General features: G+C 61.8%; 2 protein-coding genes across 3 annotated transcripts; one reads left to right on the plus strand and one right to left on the minus strand.

Moving 5' to 3' along the window:
• Nucleotides 1–1,459: 1,459 nt before the first annotated feature.
• On the minus strand, nt 1,460–6,662 carry LOC128818155 (chloride channel protein ClC-Kb-like). The gene is made up of 20 exons (XM_053997244.1): nt 6,510–6,662; nt 6,338–6,413; nt 6,131–6,259; nt 5,877–6,005; nt 5,641–5,780; nt 5,475–5,552; nt 5,296–5,374; nt 5,100–5,225; nt 4,912–4,996; nt 4,731–4,832; nt 4,144–4,228; nt 3,898–4,059; nt 3,751–3,820; nt 3,391–3,501; nt 3,082–3,295; nt 2,858–2,991; nt 2,208–2,299; nt 2,045–2,128; nt 1,836–1,922; nt 1,460–1,693 (listed from the first exon to the last, which is right to left on the minus strand). Exons 1-20 carry the CDS (start codon nt 6,660–6,662, stop codon nt 1,655–1,657), a joined length of 2,175 nt encoding a protein of 724 aa, XP_053853219.1. The 3' UTR covers nt 1,460–1,654.
• A 207-nt stretch (nt 6,663–6,869) lies between these two features.
• On the plus strand, nt 6,870–8,029 carry HSPB7 (heat shock protein family B (small) member 7). 2 transcript variants are annotated; one of them, XM_053997821.1, is made up of 3 exons: nt 6,870–7,084; nt 7,165–7,301; nt 7,527–8,029. In XM_053997821.1, exons 1-3 carry the CDS (start codon nt 7,030–7,032, stop codon nt 7,710–7,712), a joined length of 378 nt encoding a protein of 125 aa, XP_053853796.1. In that variant the 5' UTR covers nt 6,870–7,029; the 3' UTR covers nt 7,713–8,029. The 2 variants fall into 2 exon arrangements, with proteins under 2 accessions (XP_053853796.1, XP_053853797.1); XM_053997822.1 differs by having other exon boundaries at nt 7,168–7,301.
• Nucleotides 8,030–8,893: the final 864 nt, after the last annotated feature.

An 8,893-nucleotide genomic window follows, 5' to 3' on the forward strand; every position in this document is an offset into this window, starting at 1 on the left:
TTTAAAGGTTTGGAGGGACATTAACAGGGAGTTAAGGAGGTTTAAAGTTTTGGGGGTTTTTAGGAATTTTAAGTTTTTTTTAAGGAGTTATCAGGGTTTGTAAGAGGGGTTAGGGGCTTTAAAGGGGTTTTAAGTTATTTTTTAGGGTTTAATGTTTTTTAAGGATTTTATTTAGGGATTTTTAGGGGGGGTTAAGGGGATTTTAAAAGTGAGGGGGTTTAGGTGTTTAATGGGGGTTTAAATGGGTTAAAGAGGATTTTTAAGGGGGTTTAAATGAGTTAAAGAGTGCTTTTAACAGGTTTACAGTTTTTTAGGGGGTTATCAGGGATTTTAAGGGGTTTCACACGGCTCCGGGAGCGTTTCCCATCCAGGGCCCCTTTCCCCGGCAAAACCCAGGAGGAATTTGGCCTTTTCATCCCCCGCCGCTCCCCCGAAGCCAAAGCCCGGCCGCGCCGGCTGCCCGGAGCCTGCAAATGACTGGGTAGGAAAACGCCGGAAAAAGGGGTTTGACATTTTTTTTTCTGCCCCAAACCATAATAAGGGACGGGTGGGAGCTGAGGGCGGGCCAACAGCGTGCTGCGAAAGCCGCGGGTTTGGGGGACTTTCACCCCGTTTCGGGCATTTGGGCCTGTGGGTGTCACGAGTTCTCGGGCTCAGCCCCGGCGCCGGCCTCGATCGCGGCTCAAAGTCCAGCGGCGCCCGGGAGGGGCCGGATCGGGGGGGACAGCCCGGGCTGGGCCCTGCAGCCCCCGGTCGCCTGTGTGCCAGGGCGGGGCCGGGCAAGGAGCCCACGGGCTGGGGAAACTGAGGCACGGCGACAGCAGGGCTTTTGGGGTGACGGGGGAAACTGAGGCACGGAGACAGCGGGGCTTTTGGGGTGACGGGCAAAGCTGGGAACGCTGCCCGCTGACCACCCCCCCCCCCCCGGGCGATCGGGGGTGCTGCGGACCCTTCCCCTGCTCCCCTCGTCGTCCCGTGGGTGCCGCAGCCCAGCCCCGCTCCCAGCGCCCAGCCCGGAGCCCAGCCCAGCTCCTGCCCCACTTTCGGGGTGTCTCCCTGGCGCTGACCCCACTTCACCCGTCCTGCGCCGGGCCCGGGCATGCCCGCCCTGCCCAACCTGCCCCGCCGCACCTCATTAATCCCCCAGGCTTAATTACGGCTTCGTTAGCGCCCGATGCGCCACCCAAACCCGCTGCGCCCCAGTCCGGGGGGCACCAAAGGGCTGGGGGGACTCGGCCCCCCATTCCCCCCGGATTTCGGGGTCACTAAACACCCACCCCCTGATTAATTGCAGTAATGAAAATGAGGATAATTATGTGCTGGTAATTTTAGAAGGAGGGCACAGGGGGGCTGTCGCAGAGACTGGGGCACTTCAGTGCATGTCCTGGGCAGTTTCGGGGTGATCTGGGCGGTTTTAAGCGTTGTTGTTGGGTTTGGGAGGGGGTGACCCCCCCTGAAAGAAACCGGCGGGGCTGGAGAAAAAGGAGGTGGTGGGGAGGAAGCACTGATGGGTCGATGTGTTTAATGCACAACACGCTCTGCAGGAGAACTGGCGCCCCAGCCCAGACCCCCCACACCAGCTGGGGGGTCAGGACTCCCCCTCTTTTCCTGGGGGATGTCAGTGGGGAGGGTCCCCTGTGGTCCCAAAGCGTCATCACTTGGGGTTGGCGAGGTCCTCAATGGCTCTCCGCAGCTGGAAGGAAACAGAGGGGGTGGGACAGGGGCTCTCCCCCCACTTTCCCTTCTCCTTTTCCCCCCTTCTCCCCCCATTGCCCCCCTTTTCTCTTCCCTTTTCCAAACCCATTCGCCCCTTTTCCCCTTTTCCCCCTTTTCACCTCTGCCCTGCTCACAGCTCCCACCAGCTCCCCGGAGCGGGTGACGAAGACTCGCTGCAGCTTCAGCAGCTGGAAGAGGTGATAGGCCTGGGAAAGGCACAACAGGGACACGTGGGGACAAAGCCACCTTCGCCGTGTCCCCTCAGTGTGACACAGACCGGGGGAGGCTCCCAGGACCGGGGGAGGCTCCCAGTTCCAGCCCCTCAAACCTGGTGCAGGGAGGTCCACGGGGAGAACTGGAGCATGATGGGCTCGATGGTGCAGTCGTCCCCAAGTGTCCCCATGGTGGCCAGCTTATGGAAGGTGACATGTTAATCTTGGGGTGGAAAAGCAGCTTTTTGGGTGTGGTAGGGTGTCCCCCACCCTGTTTACCTTCTCCCCTTGGGGGGCCTGAGGGTGCTCGTGGCTCTGGAGGAAGGTGACCAGCTGGGACCTGCTGACGGTGCCCACCAGAGTGGGGGACCCTGGAGAGGGGACAGTATGGGGACAGTGTGGGAGTACCAGGGGGACACCAAGGGAACAGTATGGGAATAACAGGGAGAGGTACTGGGGACACCAAGGGGACATCCCAGGGGGACAGCAGGGTGATGGTAGGGGACAGTATGGGAATATCGAGGGGACACCCCATAGGGACACCATGGAGACAGAATGGGAATATTGAGGGAACAGCATGGGGACACCAAAGAGGATGGGGACACCATGGGGATGGCATGGGGACACCATGGGGACAGTATGGGAATACTGAGGTGGCACCATGGCAATATTGAGGGCACAATGTGTGGGCATCAATGGAAACAGGACAGCCTGGGAATAACAAAGGACACCGTAAGAGCAGTATGGGGACACTGCAGGAACACCCCACAGGGACAGCGTGGGCAAGGCATGGAGATAGCGTGGGAATATCAGGTGGGCACTGGGGGGACACCATAGGGACAGCATGAGGAGACACAGAAGGGACATCAGAGGGCCAGGGACTGGCCACCCCCCATGGTGACAGTGACCCCCCAGGTCCCACATCCCACCTGTGCTCTCCACCACGGGGTACTCGGCATCGGCAGAGGCGTCCAAGGCCACCAGCACCTCCTGGAAACCGTCCCCCTTGGCCAAGGCCACCACCTGGTGCTCCATGAACTCCTCCACCACCACTCGGTAGGAGCTGGCGAGCACAAAACCACAAAACCCCCCAGATTTCCATCGTTTCCTGGAGAATGCCCCAAAAACGTGGGGTTTTGGGGTGGGGGCTTACGCGATGTGCCGGCTGCGGATGGGGGGCAGGTAGGGCAGCTTCTTGACGATGATGCCGGCGTCGTAGAAGGACGGTTGGTTCTTCTGGCTGATGGCGTTGGCCACCAGCACGGCCAGCACGGTGGGCAGGAGGTGGCCCAGGTGCCCGGTGGCCTCGCACACCAGCAGGGCCGTGGACACCGCGTGGGTCACCGAGCCCGCAAACGCGGCTGCGCCTGGCAGGGAAGGGGGGGGCAGGGGCTGGGGGTGGGTGTCCCCCACCCATGGGTGTCCCCCTGCCCGTGGGGGTGTCCCCCACCCCCAGACTCACCTGCCAGGGCATAGCCAGCAGGAAGAATGGGCCGTGGGGGTCCATCTGGATGGAGCCCCTGTGGGAAGAGCAGGGCCACCACCTCCCCCATCAGGCGCCCGATGGCTGCTCCTGAAATTGGGGGAGAAGGGAAGGTGGGGAGATCCCAGAAGCCCCCCCCAAAAATGGTGGAGGTAGGGGTGACCACCCTCCTGCAGCCATCCTGGAGCCAGATACCTCCCCTGTACCCCCCAGACTGGATGTACCACCCCTCCAGGGCTGGATACACCCCCAGTGTCCCACTCCAAGGGCTGAATGAGCCCCCTGAACCCCTCCCCCAGCCTGGCTGTCCCTCCCATGTCCCCCCAACCCCCAACTCACCATAGATGAAGATGGGCATGAAGTACCCGGCTGGCAGGGGCAGGGTGGTGGCCAGGATCAACATCCAGAACTGGGGGGACACAGGGGGTCACCCCATGGGGACACCGTGTTGGGAGTCACACCCAGAGATTGGGGGTCCATGGTTACCTTCATGAGCAGGAAGAAGGTCAAGGTGCCATAGATGGTGGCAGAGGGATGGTCCCACTCCTGCCAGAGCCCCCCAGGCTTGGCCACCCCTGAGGCGTTGGCAGCCAGTGAGCCCCACGTGCGGTTGTCAAAGAGGGAGATGAGATGTTCCTTCATGGTGAGCTGGACAGATGGACAAATGGACACCCTGAGCCCCTGCTGCGAGGTTTTGGGGTCCCCCAGGCAGCCCCATGTGTCCCCACTCACCCTGGAGGCCATGAACTGCCCCAGCCCGGGCGGGAAGGTGATGGAGGCGAGGAGCAGCACCGCCAGCACTGTGTACACGGGTTTGCTGCAGGGGGACACGGGGGCTGGGCATGTGGGGACGGACGGACGGACAGGGGGACCCAGGGACACCCGGGGTGGATGGGCAGTGTGCATGGGGGGACATTGGAGCACCCAGGGTCAGTGGAGGGACATGTGGATGCACAAGGTGGACACATCCATGCACCCAGGGTGGATGGGGTGGGGTGAGCAGGGTGCATGGGGGGCATATGGGGACACTCGGGGTGCAGGGAGGGGACACAGGGACACTCGGGGTGCATGGGGTGCATGTGGAGGGCGTATGGAGTGGATGTATGGATGGCCAGAGTGCACAGGGTGGACATACAGACACTGAGAGTGGGTGGGCAGGGTGCAGGGGGGGGACACAGGGACACGCAGGGGGGACAGGGGAGGACAAAAGGACACCCATGGGAAAGACACAGGGACACGCAGAGCCTGCACGGCATGGACACACGAACACAGAGGGTGCAGGGTGCAGACAGACAGATGGACGAATGCCCAGTACAGACTCGGTGGCCAAGAGCTTGGCCGTCAACCAGTTCCTCTTGACAGCCACCATCATCCAGCGCTGGCAGAAGAGATAAGCACAGGCCACGATCCCACAGATGGTCCTGTGAGGAGAGGGCAGGTAGGGAACAGGCAGGGCACAGGCAGAGCACAGACAGCACCCCAAAACCAGACCCTCCATACCCCAGAATTAGAAAAAAGAAGGTCTCCAGGAGGTCGAAGGGAAAATCAATCTTGAGGTCACTTTTAAAAACAGCGGCGATGGTTTCTGGGAGGGGGGACAGGAATGAGGGTGTGGGTTTGGTGGTGAGCACCCCAAAAATGTCACAGGGGGAGGGTAGAGGGGGCACATCCTGCCCGCCCTGCCTTGCCTTGCTCGCTGTTGAACACGGCCAGGAGCCGAAACATGAAGGCGCCGCAGGTGGCAGCAAAGAAGCCGCGCCAGTAATCCCGCACGGCGAAGTGGGGGGACATCACCTCGATGCTGAAAAGCACCCCTGGAAAAACGGGGGAAGGGATCAGGGCGAGGTTTGGGGGTGCCCAGGGTGGGATTAGGGGGGTCCTCACCACTGATGGGTGCCCCGAAGACTGTGGCCACCCCGACAGCTTGAGCTGCCACCAGCATCTCGTGCTGCTTGAACTTGTTCTGTAAGGTGGGGGGGGGGAGAGGGGGTTAGGCACGACCCCAACTTTTTGGGGGTAAAATCAAATCCTTCCATTCATTTTTTGAGCGGTGGCACCCCCACCTCATACTCCCTCGTGACCGTGGTCCTCATCTTCCCCAGATAGGCTGCGGCCATGGCGGAGAGGTGGACATAGGGACCCTGGGGGGACACAGTGCTGAGCGGCCCCCCCACCCCGGCACCAGCTGAAACCGCCGGGGATTTTGGGGTTCAGAAGGGGATCCCTCACCACTTTCCCAAGGAAAACGGTGCTGCCGCACGTCAGGGTGCAGGTCAGCCCCACCACCTTGGCTCCGAAGTTCTGGATGGCCAGGTAGTCCTCCAGCACCACGCCCATCAGGATGGTCTTCAGCTCCGGGATGCCGGAGCCTGGAGCAGGGGGAGGGGCAGGATCCAAATTTTAGGGGTCCCCCATTACCGAGGGGGCATTTTAGGGAGCCAGGGAGGTCGGGGTAGCTGGCTCACCTCCAGCATGCGGGGTGATGCTCTGGGAGAAGCCGGTGGAGAAGGCGGCCATTGCCGTGGGGAACAGGGTCCACGAGAGGTACTTGAGCACCCCGATGTCCCCGATCTCTCGGTACAGCCACGTGTGGGCTGGAGAAGAGGTGTCAGGAGCGGAATGCACCTCCCAGCACCCCCTTTTGCACCCCGAAAGACCCTCCCGTATACTCGGTGAACCACCAAACGCCGGTGGAGCCCCCCGGGCGCCCCTCGTTTACCCGCGTGGAGCCTGGTGGTGATGATGTCCATGGTGAAGCTGATGGTGGCCATGAGCACCCCCAGGATGAAGAGGAAGTACCAATCCTCCCCGACGCGGAACAGCTGCCGCCTCACCCACTCCAAGCACCCTGCGAGGGGGGAAACAGGGTGCTGACCCCCCAAAACCCCAGCCCCCAGAATCCCCCTTTTTGAGTGGGGGGTCTCACCTCGGACCCTTCTCCGGGCAGTGGGGCAGGGTCTCCAGCTGTGCTCCGACACCAGCACCCTCTCCTCCTCCTCCTCCTCTTCCTTCTCCCCCCGCAGCCCCCCGGGGACGGGGCGCTCCATCCCGGGGACGTTTTAGGGGACCGCACCCCCTTTTTTGTAGCACCCCCTGACCCGTCCTCCCGCCTCGGCCTCCGCTGCCCGACTGAGTTTGCAAACGAGCTCATTAAAAACGACCTTGACGAATCCGACGGACCCGCTCGGGCCGGAGCGAGCCGGGTTTCCTCCCCCCTCCGCCACCCTCCAGCTGCCAGTCCCAACGTACATCCCGCGGCGGGGACGATTTAATAAGTATTTTAATTAATTATCATGATTATTCCTTAATAATAGGCATCGCATTCCATGGCGTTGAGCTGGGGGGGTGGGGGGGGAACGGAGAGGGGAAAAATTTCCACCGTCTCCGGCGCAAGACCTAAATTTAGCCGGTTTTACGAGAGGTCTGGCAGGCGGCCGGGAGCCTTAACGAGGCTTTAAAAAGCTCGTCAAGTCGAAATATCCCGAAATAACCGATCCGGCGTCGCCTTCGCCGGGAGGAGAACGAGGAAGGGGGTTCCGCTCTTCCCCCCGGCGGGAGCTGGGGCTCGCAGGTGGGGGCAAGCGGTGGGTGAAGGGGAAATCCTCTCCCGCCGGCACCATGGAGCTTTTCGGGAGCTTTGTCCGGCCCCACGGGGAGACCTTGGGGTTCCCAGGTGAGTTTGGGGCGCACCCGGGAGGTATTTGGGGGGGATCCTCGGCAAGCCGTGGCTGTGACCCCCCAAACGCTGCCCAGCAGCTCGCCCCGGTAACACGGGCGTGGTGAAGACCCTGGGGAACACTTATCAGTTCACGGTGGACGTCAGCGACTTCGCGCCCGAGGACATCATCGTCACCACCTCCAACAACCAGATCGAGGTGCACGCTGAGAAGGTGGGTGCTCCCCCCTTTCCCTGCTCACCCCCAAAGCGAGGGACCCCAAAATCCTCACCGGCTGTGCGGGGACCACCCAGCTCCCACTCAATTCCCAAACAGCTGTGGCCACAACCCCAGTGGGGTTTAATTCACCATTAATTAATGGTGACCGCAGGGAATAATGAGTCCCCATTCCACTTGCACCCCAAAATCGCCTCTTTTCACACATTTTTTTTCTCCCAGTTGGCCACGGATGGCACCGTCATGAACACCTTCACCCACAAGTGCCAGCTGCCCGAAGATGTGGACCCCACGTCGGTGTCGTCCTCGCTGGGGGACAACGGGATGTTGACCATCCGGGCTCAGCGCCGGCCGGCCAAGCACTCCGAGCACGTCCAGCAAACCTTCCGGACTGAGATCAAGATCTGAGGGGTCGGGGGGCTCCTTTCCCCCCTCTCCTTTCCCTCCCTCGCTAATTAAATGGGTGATTTGGGAAGGAGGCGGGATGTGGGGTAGGGAATGGGAAGGCTCCCTCCAGAGTGGGGTCAGACCTGTGCTGAACGCATCCCGTCACCCACCGGAGGAACGCCGGAGGGGAGTCCCAGCTCCGGTGATTTTTAGCTGGCGCGTGTTGAGGGGAGAGATCCAGCGTGCCAGGAGTCCTGCTGGGAGCCAGGTTCCCTTCCCAACCCTCCGCCAGAGCTTGTCTTTGTATATAGAGCTTGGGATAAATTATTGAGAACGTCTGACTGCCGCCTTCTCCATTTTTTGACGTTTCCCTGATGCTTTACCCTCAAAAAGGGGTGTGGGTTCACACCGGGGGGGGTGCCTCGGTAAGGGATATTCCACCATCCCGACAAAAACCCGCACCAGGAGCCGCTCGGGCGCCCGCTGCCCTGTTTATTTCCAGCCCGGGGTGACTCATTTCTTCCCCGAAGCTCTATTTCGGAGCCATTCCCTCAGCTGCCCGGCTGCCGACCCACCTGGAAGGGTACCAAGCCCTCCTCCTCCCCTCGCCCACCCTCGCCCACCACCCTGGGGATGCCCCAAGGCCGGCACGAGCCGGGATGACGGCCCCGAACCCAAGGGCTATTTTTTGGGGGAGGAAGGGCCCGGCTGTGCGTCCCCTGTGTGTACCCACAACAGCGAGGCAGCAGCGCCTGTTTCTGGCTGCCCAGCCCGGCTCGTGTTGCTGCTCCGCCCGGGCAGCCCCGGCCACTCGTGACTGCCATCAGCACCCTGGCAGCGGCCCAGGCACGGCCGCTCCGGCCGGCGCTCGGGGCAGTCCCCCTGCGGGAAAAAGGGTTAAAAGCGATGGCTGAGGTTGGGAAGGCTCGGGGAGCTCGGAGGGGCAGCGGCCGTCGGGCCCCGGCCGTGGGACCGTCTGTCCCCATGTCCCCAAAGCCACCCCGGCACGCAGCGCCGGTCACTGGTTGCCATCTAGTGGCCCTGGCCCAGGGAGGTGCGGAGAAAGGAGGAGGGAAATGGGGGAAAACCGCTCTATTTCTGCCCCCATCGCTTTGGGACAGGGGAGATGTGCAGAGGGCGAAGGGCCAGCTCAGCCCGGCCCCAAACACACCCCACAGCAGCTCGTTCGTGGCAGGAAAGCT

This window comes from Vidua macroura, chromosome 23, assembly GCF_024509145.1.
Source record: "Vidua macroura isolate BioBank_ID:100142 chromosome 23, ASM2450914v1, whole genome shotgun sequence".
Taxonomy (NCBI): domain Eukaryota; kingdom Metazoa; phylum Chordata; class Aves; order Passeriformes; family Viduidae; genus Vidua; species Vidua macroura.

Excerpts from the sequence above, each read along its gene's own strand:
- HSPB7 (XM_053997821.1), top strand. The coding sequence starts at position 7,030 with ATGGAGCTTTTCGGGAGCTTTGTCCGGCCCCACGGGGAGACCTTGGGG. Across the intron at positions 7,085-7,164 it reads GGAGACCTTGGGGTTCCCAG|CAGCTCGCCCCGGTAACACG; the intron begins GTGAGTTTGGGG and ends AACGCTGCCCAG. Across the intron at positions 7,302-7,526 it reads TCGAGGTGCACGCTGAGAAG|TTGGCCACGGATGGCACCGT; the intron begins GTGGGTGCTCCC and ends TTTTTCTCCCAG.
- LOC128818155 (XM_053997244.1), bottom strand. The coding sequence starts at position 6,662 with ATGTACGTTGGGACTGGCAGCTGGAGGGTGGCGGAGGGGGGAGGAAAC. Across the intron at positions 5,553-5,640 it reads CCGTTTTCCTTGGGAAAGTG|GGTCCCTATGTCCACCTCTC; the intron begins GTGAGGGATCCC and ends GTGTCCCCCCAG. Across the intron at positions 3,502-3,750 it reads CATGCCCATCTTCATCTATG|GAGCAGCCATCGGGCGCCTG; the intron begins GTGAGTTGGGGG and ends CCCCAATTTCAG.